This window comes from Sycon ciliatum, chromosome 1 (assembly GCF_964019385.1).
Source record: "Sycon ciliatum chromosome 1, ocSycCili1.1, whole genome shotgun sequence".
Classification (NCBI taxonomy): domain Eukaryota; kingdom Metazoa; phylum Porifera; class Calcarea; order Leucosolenida; family Sycettidae; genus Sycon; species Sycon ciliatum.
Window position 1 is genome coordinate 51,265,856 of NC_088643.1, and position 16,697 is coordinate 51,282,552.

At 47.7% G+C, this 16,697-nt stretch overlaps 1 protein-coding gene across 1 annotated transcript; it reads left to right on the forward strand.

The window, feature by feature from the left end:
• Positions 1-10,588: 10,588 nt before the first annotated feature.
• Positions 10,589-16,068, forward strand: LOC135830946 (patatin-like phospholipase domain-containing protein 2). Its single transcript, XM_065343174.1, has 6 exons — positions 10,589-11,232; positions 11,463-11,528; positions 13,278-13,551; positions 13,738-13,927; positions 14,294-14,413; positions 14,870-16,068. Exons 1-6 carry the CDS (start codon positions 10,762-10,764, stop codon positions 15,084-15,086), a joined length of 1,338 nt encoding a protein of 445 aa, XP_065199246.1. The 5' UTR covers positions 10,589-10,761; the 3' UTR covers positions 15,087-16,068.
• Positions 16,069-16,697: the final 629 nt, after the last annotated feature.

Genomic DNA, 16,697 nt, shown 5'->3' on the forward strand with positions numbered 1-16,697 from the left:
CGGTACTATATTTTCAACCGGGTTCAAGCGCCGCCCAACCGGGTGGATTACCCGGCTCACCCGGCGCTGGAGCAGACACTGAAATGGAGCAAAATTCGAGGAATTGCCCACCACACGGTTTGTATGGTTCTGCCAATTTCACTGCTTTTCGAGCAGAATCTGCCACCTTTTCGAGCAGAATCTGCCAATGCCTCCCAGCCTACCCTTCACATACATGTACAATGCATACTCTACAATTTTGTAGTGCCTTTTACGTGTGATCCAAATGTTGTTTGTTTGTTTGTTTCTTTTATTTGAATTCATTTAGAGCACAGGCAATTCTGCCTTCTCACCAGAGGAAACACCTCCGGTTCCTGCTAAGAACGAATATAATATTATGAGAGAAGGAAATATTAAAAAGAATCATAAGGCCAAACTAAAGAAGGTGTGTGGTTCGACTAACATGGACATTTTTTTTACGGGCGGGCGGGCGGATTTTTTTTTTTTTAATATATTTTTTAGTACATGTAAATACACTGTATACCGTACGCGTATCGAGTAGACTCTACTAGTACTACCAGCACAAGGCAGCAGTCGTACCACTCACTGCACTGCACTGCAGTACAACTACAAGTCAAGTCCAAAAGGAGCCGCCTAGCGTCCGCAGACTCACGCCGCACAGCACGTAGACGTGGACGTGTTCAGTCCACGTACGTCAGTCACACGACAGCCCGCCGAAAAAAAGTTACGGTCGGGCTGAAATTGTACGGTCGGTCGGGTGAGTCGAACCACACACCTTCTTTAGTTTGGCCTAACATGATAATTCCAAAGCACAAAGTTTGTATATAATTCAAATGGGTGTGTGTATGTGTAAGCATGTAGTGAAGAAAACACCGAGAAAACATGCAGTAATGTTTAGGGATGCCGAGTGTGATCGAATCCATGTGTTCAATGCATTCTAGGTTGCTAACATAACAAACCAGACCAGACACGGTATGGACTCATGATTGTATGTAGGTGTGAACAAGTTAGTTTCTGGCAATGTTGTGGTGTTTGGTTTCCGCCCAACTTTGTCGATCTGCATGTTTGCACTAGCGTGCAGCTGAACCAACGCAGCCGAACCAACGTGCCTTGCAATGCTTTGCTAGGCTTTTCTTTCACTGTATCTTTTTGGTCACATATAATACCGTACACTTTTCTTACTCAACAGAATCTTAGAACGAAGAAGGAACGGTCGGTTGTTGTCTTTGGCGGTGTGTCGGATCATAGTGCATGCTACTAGGCGCCATTCGGTTACAGCACTTTTTGGTGCCGAAACCCGGGACTCAGGAGTTTGTGTTGTAACTCGGATTAGTCGGGCGAATTGGGTAGCAGTGCGAGATGGCCAAAGTTGAATGCTTCTTGAGACCGTTCCGTGGGGGTCGGGACGACCTGAGCGAATTCTGGGCGAAGTTCTCAGTTGTCGCGGACTTGCAGAAGTGGGACTCGGACGAAAAGAAGATGGCGAATCTACCGCTCTATCTCGAGGGTGAGGCGTTCACCGTGTGGAACGAGATGGCGGCAGCGGATAAGAAGAAGCCGGCCGATGTGAAAGCGAAGCTGACCGCCGCTTTTGGGATGGCACCGGATCAAGCATACTCGATGTTTACGTCCAGGATCTTGCGAGGAGACGAGTCGGTGGACAACTTCGCAGCGGACTTGAAGAGGCTTCTCACCTTGTCTGGTGAGCAGGTTGATGCTGACGGGAAGAATAAAATAGTGATCGGGCAGTTTCTCTCCGGGCTCCCCTCTCAGTTTGCGAAGGAGCTCCGTATGAGTGGAAAAACGGACACCATCGACGATTGCGTGGAGTACGTCAGGCGGCTTAGAAGCGTGGAGCGATCGATGAAGCCCGGTGTGGCAGCAGTGAGCTACGGTGCTCTAGACGATCGGGCTCCATCAGGCTCTTCCAGGATGACCGCTGCAGCAGGTGCAGGTCGCGACTCCGCAAGACGTGTCCTGTGTTACAAGTGTGGTCAAGTTGGCCACTTCAAGCGGAACTGCCCTGCGAGCACGAGTAGTGGCACTGGTAGCCACAAGCAAGCCAAACACAGTCAGCTGACGTGTTTATTCTGCGACGAGGCTGGGCATATGATGAGAGATTGTTCGGAGTTCAAGGCCTTCAAGCAGAAGAAGCAGCGGGGTGGGAGTGCAGCCGCTGCTCCTGTGCACTCTGGTGATCATGGTGACTCCAAGGTGTTATGCCTGAGCAGTGGAGGTGACAGTCTGCCACGGATCTTTGTGGACATCAAACGGTCCGGCGGTCCAAGCAAGCGTGTAGTAGCTGCTGTGGACACCTGTGCATCCCGCTCCCTTGTAGCTAGCGCCCTGGCAACCGACCTAGCTTTGGATATCAGGCCTACGTCATCGACAATTAATGCGATCGATGGCAGTCCGATGGATGTCCGTGGCGTCGTGGAGTGTACAATCTCACGGCTGGATAGTGCTGTGGTTCGCCTACGTGAGACCGAGACTGACATGCTGGTGGTGGACGACCTGTCTGTCGTGGAGGCTGATGTGCTGATTGGAGTTAACAGCATCGCGACTCTGGGTGGGGTGCATATGCAGTATGACGCAGGAGAACTGGTGGGGGTTGTATTCGGGACCGTCAATGCTGCATGCCCATTGGTGCTGGCGTCGAGCACCCCAGATGAGCATCCATCACGCCCCGAGTCGGAAGCACGAGCCGTCGCTGAAGACTTTCACCACGCGGACGTGGAGAAGCTCAGCAATGGCGATGTTGTGCTGCGGGCATCAGATATGATCCTCCGGTGGAGTACGGCTGACAAGGCGTGGGAGGTGCAGTGGCAATGGGCAGACAAGACGGAGCCGACTACGTGCCTCGGGTCAGGCCTTGGAGAGTACCCACGATCCAAGCTCTCCAAGGAGCAGGAACAGCTATTTGGAGATGAGGTTGAAAAATGGCTCGGCAACGGCTGGCTAGTGAAGCATGGTGAGCCGAGATGTGTGCTGCCTCTGCTCGCTGCTACGCAGGAGCATAAGGCATCAACGCCAGTTCGGCCCTGTCTCGACTACCGGCTCCTCAACCAGAAGCTGACGTCGCACCCTGGCACCGACGCTCCGGCACGTGTGCGAGACATCGTAAACGAAGAGCTCTCCCGGAACGACACAGAGAGCGTGATCGAAGGAGCAGAGTACAGCGTAGGGGATGCGGTGCTGTTACGCCGGCCTTCCCGGAGCCGCAAATGCCTGGCACCGTACGAGCCTGGGTGGCGCATCGTTCGCGTTGTGTCGCCGTCAACAGTTGTCATCACTCGGGCTGCTGATCCACACTCAGCGGAGAAGATTGTCAACGTGGAGATCATCAAGAGGGATGTCGCCCGTGACATGGCCCAACCAACAGCGCTGATGGACGACAGTGCAGCGGCAACAGATGGTGGTTATCTGTACCAGCCAGCATCAGTGCTGCCAGGCCCTGAGCCCAACATTGGGGATGGCGGCATTCGCATGTCCCTGCGAGACAGATCTGCCATTAGGCCACCGCAGCGCTATGGCTCCTGAAACTGTACGTGTGCCGTGTTATCAGTCTAGCTTGGCGCGTGCTTAGTTAAGAGCAAGCTAGCAAATGCAAGACCCATTACGCATTTTGCTGTTCTCTTGTTTAGCTGTTGGTGGAGTGTTGTTCTTTTCTTTGGAGAACCTTAGTTCTACGTTTTAGTGCAAGTTCCCTGTTTTGTTGTGTTACCAGGGGGGAATGTGTGATCGAATCCATGTGTTCAATGCATTCTAGGTTGCTAACATAACAAACCAGACCAGACACGGTATGGACTCATGATTGTATGTAGGTGTGAACAAGTTAGTTTCTGGCAATGTTGTGGTGTTTGGTTTCCGCCCAACTTTGTCGATCTGCATGTTTGCACTAGCGTGCAGCTGAACCAACGCAGCCGAACCAACGTGCCTTGCAATGCTTTGCTAGGCTTTTCTTTCACTGTATCTTTTTGGTCACATATAATACCGTACACTTTTCTTACTCAACAGAATCTTAGAACGAAGAAGGAACGGTCGGTTGTTGTCTTTGGCGGTGTGTCGGATCATAGTGCATGCTACTTTACACGAGCAAGGTGGTTACAAATTACAATTAATTCTGTTCAGAGCCAGTTTAAAGGCAACCGCCGCACTGTGGAGGCGAATATCGCTGGGAAGGGCATTCCAAAGAGTGCTTCCCACAAATGTCAATGACTGACGACCGGAAGGTCCAGGAAGGAAAGGCACTTGCAGTAGCCGCTGCTCCTGTCCTCGAGTAATTCGGCGATCATCCCGGGATGCTTGGCCTGTGTTAGCCATCAACTGAAAGTAGGTGCAGAAAAGAGGACTTGCAAGATCATGTAGGCAACGGAAAACAAAAAACAAAACCTTGTAGTTAAAAATGTGAGTTAGGGATCGAATAGATAAGCGCACGAGGAGGGGGGCTGTGGATGCACGGCTGGAGAGTCGGAAAATTGCACGAATTCCGGATTTGCTGGATTTGATTTTGATTAAACGACTCTGCAGCTGCTGTGTCAGCGACGGGAAGAATGCATTGGATGCGTACGTTAGTCGTGCTTGCACAATGCCAATGTACCAAAGTCTGCGGGCTCTTATGGGCAGAGATCGCCCATGGCGCCATAGCTGGCTGATGGCGACTGACGCCTTCTGCACAACACTGGAGACATGTGGCTGCCAGGATAGCTGGTCATCAATGGTTACGCCAAGGTATTTGGCAGTGGAGGTAACAGTTAAGGCTTGATCCTTACATTTCACGACTGGTATGTCGCCAGTGAGTCCCCGAGGTTGAATTACCATGACTTGGGTTTTGCCGGTATTCAGCAGAAGCCCAATTTCGGAGAGCCAGTCAGACAGACGTGCCGGTCACAGCCGTAGTCAACGTCTTGCAAACAGTGTCCAGATCTGAATCAGAATAATCTAGGATGATGTCGTCCGCGAACTCCTGATGAACAACAATGCAAGGTATGACGTCGGAAATGTCACTCGTGTAAAGGACAAAGAGAAGCGGCCCAAGAACACTGCCTTGGGGCACACCTCTTGAGCATGGGACTGCATCAGAGAGAGCCTCACATACCTTGACACGCTGAGTACGACCAGACAGATAGCTAGCCAACCATAACAATACTCTGCCATTGACTCCCAGGCTGAATAGTTTATCAATCAGACGTTGATGTTGGACACGGTCAAACGCTTTTGACATGTCAACCATCACAATACCTGTGTATTTTCGCTCTTGGGGGGGGGGGGGGGGGGAATGTAGGTGCCTGAATTCTCTACCGAAATAATTAAATTAATTGCACCGAGAATAACGTGTTATACAGTACTACTACTAGTACCCTCCGAGCTAGCTTCGCTCGTCGGGTATGTAGTACCGTATTTCCTCGATTAATAGACCCGGTCTTTTGTTTTTTGAAGAGGGTTGGACCCCCGGTCTCTTATCTGGGCATGGTCCATTATTTGGGCACGGTCCACTATATTTTCTATATTATGACGTGTTAAAAATCCACCATTTCCAGCGATGTGCCGATGAAAAATATGGTGGACCGTGCTCAAATAATGAAAGAAAGCACTAGCCACTACAAAAATTGTAGTCACGCAACGTAAAATAGCGTCCTTTTTTGATCCACCATGTGCTTTCTTAGTGCGCATGCGCAAAGCGATGAACTCAAATAAGAGACCGGGTCTCTTATTCGGGCATGGTCTACTATTTTTCCGTGAGGCCTCTAGGAGGGTCTACTATTTTAGCATGGTCTATTATTCGAGCATGGTCCATTAATCGAGGAAATACGGTATGTACATGTATGGGCTGGTCTTGCCTTCGCACTCATGATTGATACAATCATCATTTTGGAGAGTTCATTCTTTTGCTGCTCTTGATTGATTGTCACTGTCACAAGTACATAATTGTACATTGTACTTGTCAGTGACAACAAACATTCTTCATATCAGAGCACAGTCGAGTCCATGCGTTGGCAATGGCATGCATGCTGCATGGTTACACCCGGTACCCGCGGTGTATTTGTGCGGCATGGGAGAAGATCCGCTACATCTAAAACAAACTGCCGCGTCATGTCCCTACCATGGCCCACAGTGACTCGGCAAGTACCGGTGCTACATATGGCCGTATCTACAAAAGGTGCCGGGCTGCTGAAATAAAAAAAATGATACAGTAGGAAATGGCTAACAAGTATACAGAACAGAAGTACAAGTGCCGAAGAGTCAGTTGTTCGCCACGCTACAGCGCTACGACCATCACGTCGTATGGAGTCCTGCTTATCTTACCTGCATATTATGCGCTTCTCCGCTAGTCCTCGGTCGGCAAGTATTGTAAGATACCCAGAGCTGGATATCGAGGTCTTACGGATGCAGGAAAGTCATCGAGCACTCGGAAGAGCTGTACGAATACCATTACCAAAACAAGCAAGAGCTGTACGAGTACCATTAGCATGATTAGTGGCATTACCAAAACTAGCAAGACCTGTACCAAGAGTAGATCTACTCACACACAGACACAGACTACCGTACTGGCAATATATGTTGCCGCGTAACGCGTAACGCAGGGGGGTGCGGCGTAACGCGCGACCAGGCTAGTGCGACAAATTTTCGTTGAGTTCGTAACGCGCGTCCGGCGGGGTGCGGCGATCTTTTCATTGCAGTTTGCACTGCAAAAAAAAGGCTGAAAACTGTGAAAGCACGTGTAGATCTACCGCGTGGTGAAAAGTTCAAAACTGGACGCAGCAGGAAGTCCTAACACTCGAAGGCGCATCATTCAGTGGTTGGCGATCTCAATGGTTTCTTCTTTCCCGAGGTCGTTTTGCGAAGAAGAGCGATGTGTTTACCAGTTTCCTTTTGACAATGCAGAAGTCTCTATTCGCCTTCGGCGTGAAGAAAATCACGCCCAAGCATCATTCAGTGGTTGGCGATCTCAATGGTTTCTTCTTTCCCGAGGTCGTTTTGCGAAGAAGAGCGATGTGTTTACCAGTTTCCTTGTGACAATGCAGAAGTCTCTATGATATCGTTGTCGCCCTTTGCCGTCGGGTTTGTAACAGTTGGATAGCAACTGAATTTCTGTGCCTTCAATGTGGATGAAAAGAAAAGATGATGCGGCAAAAGCAAAAAAATGATGCGGCAATAGCAAAAAAGTGATGCGGCAATAGCAAAAAAAGGACTGCGGCAATATAGAAACCTGTGTAACGGCTCCTGTGCGACTTTGCATGTAACGCCCTGCGTGCGGCAAACATGTGCGAATGTAACGCTTCTTGGCCTCACTGCGGCAACATATATTGCCAGTACGGTAGTCCATTTCAAAACTATGACGCGTAGATCTACCTTGTACAGTTGTAGCAAGAGTACATGCTTGTACTTGTAGTGCCAGTGGAGTCGCGTGCCCAAGAACGTAACGTTGTTCCCGAGGGGTTAGCCTGTAGCGACCTCACTCCCTGAGTATTACGTCATTCTACATACGCATGCGCAAGAAATAAAATCATTCTCTTTGGTCACAACTTCTTCGTTGTCCGGTTGGCCAAAGTAGCCGTCGTCTAGGGCCCGACGTAAAACCCTAAATTGGTGACCCCTGACGCTGCGCTCTTCGGAGTTTTGAGCATGCCATCCCTGAGCTCGGCCCGCCGCAGTTTCCTGCTCGCCTCAACTCTCGGGAACCCGTCAATCGCCGGCTGTTGACGTAAAACTTGAGCCTCACCACCACTCGTCACTGGATCCGCCTCGGAGCTGCTGTGGCCCCTGCCACCCTCCCGGCCCACCTGGATACCCCGCTATCCTGCCACGGCACATCGTCCAGTCGTCTTCGTCCTGGCCTCAAGCTGGAAATTGGCCACCTCCACCCGTCGTACCAGCTCACTCACTGTGCACGCACGCAGGCACACGCCCGGCACCGGACCCCATGGAGCTGCGCTCGCCTCCATCTGTCCCCGCCTCACTCGGCATGCCTCGCATCAGTGCAGCGCTCCTGCTGGTATCCCGCCAAGCCTGCAACATGCAGCCGCCTCTGACATGATTATACTCCTCTGTCACGCGTACATTTCCTTTCTTTCCGCCTCTGACACGATAACACTCCTCTGTCATGCGTACATTTCCTCTTTTCTTTCTTTCTGCCTCTGACATGCTCTCCACCTCTGTCACGTTAACACACCTCTGACACGTTAACCCGCCTCTGTCATGCATCTCTCTCTTTCCTGCTTTTCTGATTTTTGTTTCGGCATTTGTGCCACGTTGTTAAACAAATTTCACGCACGCAGCGCTCTCGCCTGTACATATGTATCATATTATTATATTTTTGCCTTTCCGCCTTGTACATGCTGCGCTTTCCTTTCTCTTCTCTCTCTTGTTTCTTGTTTATCGTGCTTCGCTCCTCCCGACCTCACCACTGGCGGGGGAGTACTGTAGCGACCTCACTCCCTGAGTATTACGTCATTCTACATACGCATGCGCAAGAAATAAAATCATTCTCTTTGGTCACAACTTCTTCGTTGTCCGGTTGGCCAAAGTAGCCGTCGTCTAGGGCCCGACGTAAAACCCTAAAAGCCTGGGACGTTCTTATTTTTTCAGCAATCTGGCTGCGTTCTTATATAGCACGTTCTTAGAAACAGTCAGTGCGTAATGGATTTACATGTATTATTATTATTATTATTATTAACTGGTTTTGAGGGAAAGAGACAAACGGGAAAAGTCTGAAGAAAAAATTGACTGTCACCACCAGGACTCGAACCAGGGACCCTCGCTTGTAGCCAACGATGCTCTAACCACTGAGCTATGGTGTAGTCGTTATTATTATTGTTATTATTATTATTTATTCTTCTTTTACTAGGGAATTCCCAACAGGCGTCAGCGCCTTTTACAGGGAACCCTAGGTATAATTTGATGGATGAGCGAAATTCAGCTGGTGAACTAGATATGCGGCAAGCCGGTGGAAGTGTATTCCACCTAGCAGCGCCCAAATAAGAAACTGCACTAAAGCCATATCGGGTGGATCAGATCATACGTATCCCACAAGCTGCCAGAAAACCAACACAGCCGTTCTTAGCTGTTTAAAATAGGCTGTGGCGGTCTTAATTTCGGGCTGGACGTTCCGGTTGTTGGGCTCCACGTTCTTCAGACTCTATTATTCTATAGTTTTACTACATTGTACTGTGAAAGCACTGCACGACTCCGGAGTCTTTAGACTTTACTGCTACATGTACATGATTGTACACGAATATCACCAAGGCAAGACATGAGACTTTTGAGAGTACATAACTACTTCATACCGGTTAGTAACATAACCCTCCTCAGTCTTGGTATCACTCATTGTGAAGTCATGACCATTGATGACATGTACCGGTAACACCAAGAGTACTTTTAAAACTATAACTTATAAGTATAACTAATTACTTATAAGATCCAGGAGCTTCGCATTTTTTTGGGAGAACTCTGAAGCTCCTTTTATTTGCTTGACTTTCAAAGTCGGAGGGGGGGGGGGGGGGTGGCGGCCGTGGTATGTGCAGCTGTCCTGACAACACTGACTCTGTATTTTAAATATTAGTACTGTAGCTCCATCCACTCTGTCTCTCAACCCGGAGTGAAACGCCTCCTCACTCCGTCTGGACTGGTTTGTACATGTACTTGTAGTCTGTAGTGTAGTGTAGGCTACAAAGTACAATGTAGCCTAGTTTAGTAGTGACTACTAGTACTCGATGCGTAGTGTAGCTCTAGATCTTTCAGTTGTATCAAGAGTTATGCTGACCTTTCATACAAACTTCCAGTCAACTATTACTTGCCCATCATGCTGGCGGCTTATAGCAAGAGTAACCCCCCTCTTGTTATAGTTATACTGGGCATATAAACCTCATACAAACCCCATACAACCCCCATATAGACCGCCACCATAGAAACAGGAAGAAGTTGACTGTCAGTTTGTATGATATGAAGGTCAGCATAAGTATAAATACTATAATATCCCACTACTAGTAGTACGCTTGTACGTGAAATACATGTATAAACCATCATGCAAACCTCGGCTTCGCCTCGGTTTGTATTTCACGTGTACAAGCGTACTGTTGGGTTCAGTATGACCGTGTACTCTTATCTTGGTTGTATTGCTGTTACATGTTCGAGCAGGAGTAGGTTTATGTACTACATATGACTATATGAGTATGACTCTAGTATGAGGGATGGGAGTCATCATGGGACACACAGAGCGCACACCCCCGACACACCACGTGAGTGAGTCTGTACTCTAGCTGTACGATCCGTCTGGTGTGATTGTACGAATCTACTGGGTAGTACTGCTGAGTGGTGTGGTCATCATGGTCATGGACTCAAGTCATGCGTCATGGTGAGTCTGTAGTCTGTACCGTCCGTACAACTAGTACTAGTAGTCTATCGTGTGCAGTCGGCCAGTCTCATCGTGCGATGTATGTGCGCTCTCTGCGGATCCGAGCTACATGTAGCTACACACAAAATCACGTAGATCTACGATCGTGCAGTGCATACAGTACTCAGACAAGAGTACATAACCAGGCACACACACTGTACTATCAGTAGTCACAAGACGTCAAGAGTACATAAACCTTTATGTACTCTTGGTAGTCAGTACATGTAGAACGAGATGGCAAGCACTTGTAGCAGAAAGGATCTTCACTCTTCAGATTCAGGAGGGAGGACCCTTTTTCCTTGGAGTCCAAAGTATTTATTTGCAGACTGAGAGTGTGTTTAGTTTTGTGGATACTAGTACTCTCTTGGATGTGTCCTTCGCATGGGGAGGTCCAGATGACGATGGCGGACGATGAAGATCGTGAAAATGAAGCTTCTCCACTCAACATTTCGTTCTCGGGATGTGGATTTCTTGGTATCTACCACATTGGTGTAATCCAATGTTTGCGTGAGAATGCACCAACGCTCATCCCACGTTTCAATTTCGTAGCCGGTGCCTCTGCTGGTGCATTGGCTAGCTTAGTGTTGCTATCGAATTGTTCCATTGAAAAAGTCTGCAAAGCTATCCTGGAGACAGCAGAAGCTGCTCGAAAACCCTTGATCGGGCCGTTGAGTACGTCGTTCGATGTCATGTCCATCCTCGACACCATGTTCGACGACCTTCTACCACCAAATATCCACCGCATTTGTAATGGACGGCTTCAAGTATCACTGACTGGGGTATCTCATTTTACCAATTTGATGGCTTCACAGTTCAACACTCGCCTGGAATTGATTCGGGTAAGTTTGAAATCAGCGCTGCCACTCTCTAGGATTTGTTCTTGAAATGCGCCTCTTGTTTGCACTAAACGTTGGTGAGGCATTGATGTTCGAGCTATTGTGCAAAGAATTCAGTGGCAGTCAGGATAGTTTACTTCATGCTTCTGGAGGTAGTCTTGATGGCTGCAGCTCTGATTTTGCTTTCCGTAGATCTACTGTTCTTGTCTTTTTGTGTACGCATACCGTTTCAGGCGCTGAAGGCCACGTGCTTCATTCCCGTCTGGGCCGGTTTTGGCAAACATTCCTATCGGGGCGAGGTCAGTGGAGCGTAGATTTTTGTTTCCTTGTGTCTAACTCTATTAAAGTACCGGTAGTGTCCCTGTATATACCCTAGCTAAACCATAGCCATAGGTAGGGTGTTCTTGTACAATGACAAATTGTGTACATTCAGTTTGTATCAACGAGAGTGATAATCAGGACAAAATACATGACATTGTAATTACTCAATCTGCGGACAGAACTGTTTCGTCCTTTACATGTATTTTGTATCAACATCAAAATGCATTTTTGCCACTCAAAATATCAATAACTAGTAACCAATAGAGGTTATTCATTGGTTTGAGGGAGAGGATGCAAACGGGAAAAGTTTGAAGAAAACATTTTCCTGTCACCAACAGGACTCGAATAAATAGGGGTTATGCGAATAATTTCCAAATGGACACAAACAAGTATACGATCGTGAGTCGGCAGATTTTCGAATGGGCACAAGTATGCAACGTGAGTCGCTAGTGCAAGTGCAGCGCTGTGCCGCGAGTCCACCACCTGGCCAAAGCATCTCAACTGACGATGTAATCGCATAGCCTCTATAATCGGCTATACATGTAGTGATGAATTTGATATTACGATAGCGTACCAAATCAAAACGTACACTACGTGTTTGTGCGGTCCAGTGGCTATGGGCCATTTCCATGTTTGTTGTGTGTATGTGCACCTGGAAGGCTCCACATATCCCCAGTGCATGTACAGTACAGTGTCATTCGCATACACATGTGACCTTGTGGACCTGGTTGCACCCCTCATGTATGTATAACTGTGCATGTGCACTTAATCATACCTGATAATGTCGCTTGTAGTAATGCATTGGATTTAGTGGTAACATCGCGGACATCAAACGGGTGCTCTATAGCTGATGCAGACCGTAGCTTCAACCATGACTTGTGACATTCTGTGGATTCCCATCCTTTTCAAAATTCAAAAAAGGCCTGAAATGGCCATGTTTGTTCCGTGCACATACATGCATGCACCCATTCGGTGTGCATATACTAGTAGTTCTTTTACATATACATGCATAGTAAAAAGTAAAATGTAATGCTCCCATTCGGCATGTGATATGTGCTTGTTTGAACTGAATTCAGTTAGCTGGGTGGGTGGCTGTTTAGGACTTGCTGCGCAAGGCATGTGTGTGGCTGTCTGTCTGTCGGTCCTGCCATATCACACCACAAGGAATGTCATCAGTGCTGCCCACCTTTTTTAGTCTTTATGAGGCTAGCTGTCCAACCCCAGTCTGTACATGACAGTTTGATACATGACAAGGGGACTAGTACTAGTAGGTGCTCAACTAAATTTTACTCTCCAGCCTTGCAAGCTGTTGAATGGTGCAATCCCAGCACAAGTTGCCATGACTTCTTTGCTGTGGCATCGCTGTCATCACCTCTGCCAATGGGCGCCAAATGTCTAACGGTGTGTGTGGGTGCTTGTGTATGGGTGTGCGTGTGTGCTTGTGTGTGGGTGTGCATGTGGTGCGTGCTTGTGTGTGTGTGTGTGTGTGTGTGTGTGTGTGTGTGTGTGTGTGTGCGTTAACATTTGATAACCTTAACATAAGCATTTGATTTCTCCCGCAGTCAGCCGGCAGTGTTAGTATAGTACTGCATGCTACCAGTCAATGTCCAGGCCAAGAAGAGGCCATTGTGTGTACATGTGTGATCAATGATTGTCACCAGTAGTCAGCTCAGTGATGATGCAACGTGTATCCTTCTGTGTCTCATCCTTGCTTCTATCTTGTGCAGCTCTACATGGATGGTGGAATGACGAACAACTTACCAACCGACTTTCCAGGAGAGACTATCACAGTCTCACCGTTCAGTGGAGAAGCTGACATCTGCCCAAGTGATCAGCGGGAAGGTTGGGATATGTCAGTGAATATCTCGGGCACCAGCGTTCGCATGACGCTCACCAACGCGTTCCGCATGAAATCAGCTCTTTTCCCACCGAAGATTGATGTGCTTGATCGCATGTTCCAGGGTGGCTATCGAGATTGCCTCAGCTTCTTGAAGCGAAGAGGTAGGTGTAAATGATTTCTTGGTGCTCCTGTGTCTTTTTCTTCTTCTTCTAAATGCCATTGACTTGTGTACAAAAGTATATTATGCTGGGCCAGAGATATTCTCTGTTCAGTCTTGTCTTTGCGAACGGCCATATTGTAGTGTATTTTGTGTGTGTGTGTGTTTGAATATACTTGTTCTTTGCCAGGGTTGATGGACAGCGTGGATGTAATACCGCAAGAAATATCGGCCGTTGCTATGTGCCACAATTCTGTCGGTGTCTCGGACTGCCCACTGAAGGCTGCTGGTGATAATGATGATGATGATGCCCCTGGCTATGTCATATTCAAGATGCCTAAGATGTCCGTTCACGTTGCTCAGGAGGTCCTCAGTGACATGTATGTTCAATTTGTTAATAGGTCCTGTCTTGTAATTGCTCTTCTAGCAGACTGCCATGCGTTTCTGCCATCTTTGAGTTTCAGTTGCTGTAATTCTGTATGCAGAAGGGGGTTGTGCATTGGTACCCTTTTGTAGCAACTATGCTCTGTTTCCACTGCAGCTCTGTACTACCCATCTAGATTCGTATTACACGCCTGTACCCGTAGAATGTGTGCTCATTGCTTGCAGGTCACAAGCGTGCATGTCTTCCTTTAAATCACCCGTGTTCATTATGATACCCTTCAGCAATGGTTTGTGTGTGTGACTCAGATTGATATTAGCGAAGCAGTGTGAAGACATGTTTTCTTCTCTTCTTTCCTGTGCAGGACATCAGCACTACTGGAGCACGCGTCAAGCAGTTACGCTAAAGTCCTATCTCCGTCTCTAGTGTATATGTTGTCAGTGATTGATGTACTGTTGAAGCAGGCATCATCTAGTTGCATAAGGTGAGGAATGCAGCACCTACATTGTGGGCAGTGGCTTTGGAATATTTGCATTAGTATGTCTTGAGTCTACTCAATCTCCGGAGAGCTAACTGTTTCGACTTTATCAGGTCTCGTCAGCAGAGCTCAGAGGTACTGACTGAACCGATCGCAGTGACATCTAATGAAGAACAGAGCACTTTTAAACCGGCTGAACTCAGAAGTCTTCAAAGTCAGAGTGCTCCAGCTGCGATAAATACAGCGAGCTTTGCACGAGGGCAGATGACTTTGACGCTAGCCAGAAAGAGTGCTCAACCAAGCAGAGGCGAGGGAGTGCAGTACTCCTCTTGAAATTCACATGTATGCTCCTGTATTGTATGTAGCAACTGAAGACCTTGTCATCAGATGGTGCAGCTTACCAGCGCTAATTTCTCTTCCTGACCACTAGTGTTTCCACTGTGCCTCCTTCTTGTCATACAGACCTTACATTGCTGACGTGCAGCGTGCTCGGAGCATGAGCACCGTCGGTGCTATTGGTAGCATTGCGCTGCCTGAAGGTATAGTGGCACACGCACATTGCAACATTGTCCCTGCTGCTCGGAGCAGAATAAGTTCCGACTTCCATTCGACTCCCCCGTCCGTTGATAGCTCGCCCTCACCACCACCTTATGATATGGCGTGCCAACAGGATCTCTGAGGCGTGTCAGTGCCATCGGAGGTTGCGCAACCAGTGGATACGCCGAACGAGAGTATTTGTAGTCGAGTCCCTGGGATGTGTTGAGCCTGCGTTCACTGATTTGGCTCACTGTGCATTTTATACAGAGCATTGGACACGGTTCCCTCATCTGTCGTACTATATGCTGCCCGTTTGTCATGTCCGCTGTGTGTGTGTGTGTGTGTGTGTGTGTGTGTGTGACTTAATTTGTGTACTGCTGCCCCCTTGTGTTATACTCCTTGCTAGGCTTAACCCCCTATATGTAGTTTCATCATACCTCATTTTGCTTGTACTTTGACACTCATCACAGGAAGCCCACTTTCTGCTTTTGATAGTGTGGTGTAAATAGTCAGCTGGGAACATTCTATGAGCTAAACCCATTTTCCAATACCCAGCATTGTATATAAGATGTTCAAAATTCTTGACGGCGGACTGATGCACATACTATTTTATGGTCACGATGTTAGGAACCAACGAACTAACTTGCTACTTGAAATTAACTTGAAATGTTAATTCTCATCCACCCTTTTTTTACCTATGATAACCTAGCTTTTTGTCTCCTTCGATTCTCAAATGGTGCTCTATGCACTCTGCTGAGGCACCCTATTTGCCTTCTATTCTAGTCTAGCTTCTTCTTTGTAACATCTGTCTTGTGCCGTGCAACGTCGACTTGTAGCTATTTACAAGATGATGCTATTGCATTTGTGTGGTATTTATTGCTGATGCACACTATTTATTTTCGCGCATTTTTCTCTTAGAACCTGGCCACTGTCTTAACTGCGCTGCACTGCAGTACTTGTGCTTTAGTACCTTTTCTGTCATGGGATCCCTTATTACTGTCATATCCCTGCTTTCTCTGCCTCTGCCTAGTGGTATAGTTCATTCTGGCTACACAATCTAACCCTCAATCTGATTCTGAGAGGGAGGTTGACATATATAGTATGTACTTGTAGTACAGAACATACCCATATCTGTTGATTGTCGGTGTGACTGGGTGCCCTCTCTCTCTCTCTCTCTCTCTCTCTCTCTCTCTCTCTCTCTCTCTCTCTCTCTCTCTCTCTCTCTCTCTCTCTCTCTCTCTCTCTCTCTCTCTCTCTCTCTCTCTCTCTCTCTCTCTCTCTCTCTCTCTCTCTCTCTCTCTCTCTCTCTCTTTCTCTCTCTCTCTCTCTCTTTCTCTCTCTCTCTCTCTCTCTCTCTCTCTCTCTCTCTCTCTCTCTCTCTCTCTCTCTCTCTCTCTCAAGGGTTAGGTATCCTCGAAAAACGCCCTTGCTGATGCCCGGCACGATGGTCGTAAACTCACTTGTTTTGAGTCGTGAGAGTTCGTGAACATTTAGTGACACGAATATTGGGCAGTTTACAGACGCGTTTTTTCTATCTTTGTCTTTATCACCCAGGATCTAGGATCTAGGAGGGCCAGGACACATCGATATTTTGCTAACAAAATCGGGCGATATGGTATACTGCACACATATATGTACATGACCACATATGTCATTAAATTTTTGGAGTAGTAAAATACCGGTATTTTACGACTCCCTGATCACGTGCGCAACTGGGCTCAAAAGGTCAAAAAATCAAACCGAAAAGATGTTC

Bases quoted from the DNA above. Each gene is read 5' to 3' on its own strand.
- LOC135830946 (XM_065343174.1), top strand. From the start codon at position 10,762: ATGTGTCCTTCGCATGGGGAGGTCCAGATGACGATGGCGGACGATGAA. The intron at 11,233-11,462 runs GTAAGTTTGAAA...ATACCGTTTCAG, and splicing joins CTCGCCTGGAATTGATTCGG to GCGCTGAAGGCCACGTGCTT. The intron at 14,414-14,869 runs GTGAGGAATGCA...CTTGTCATACAG, and splicing joins GCATCATCTAGTTGCATAAG to ACCTTACATTGCTGACGTGC.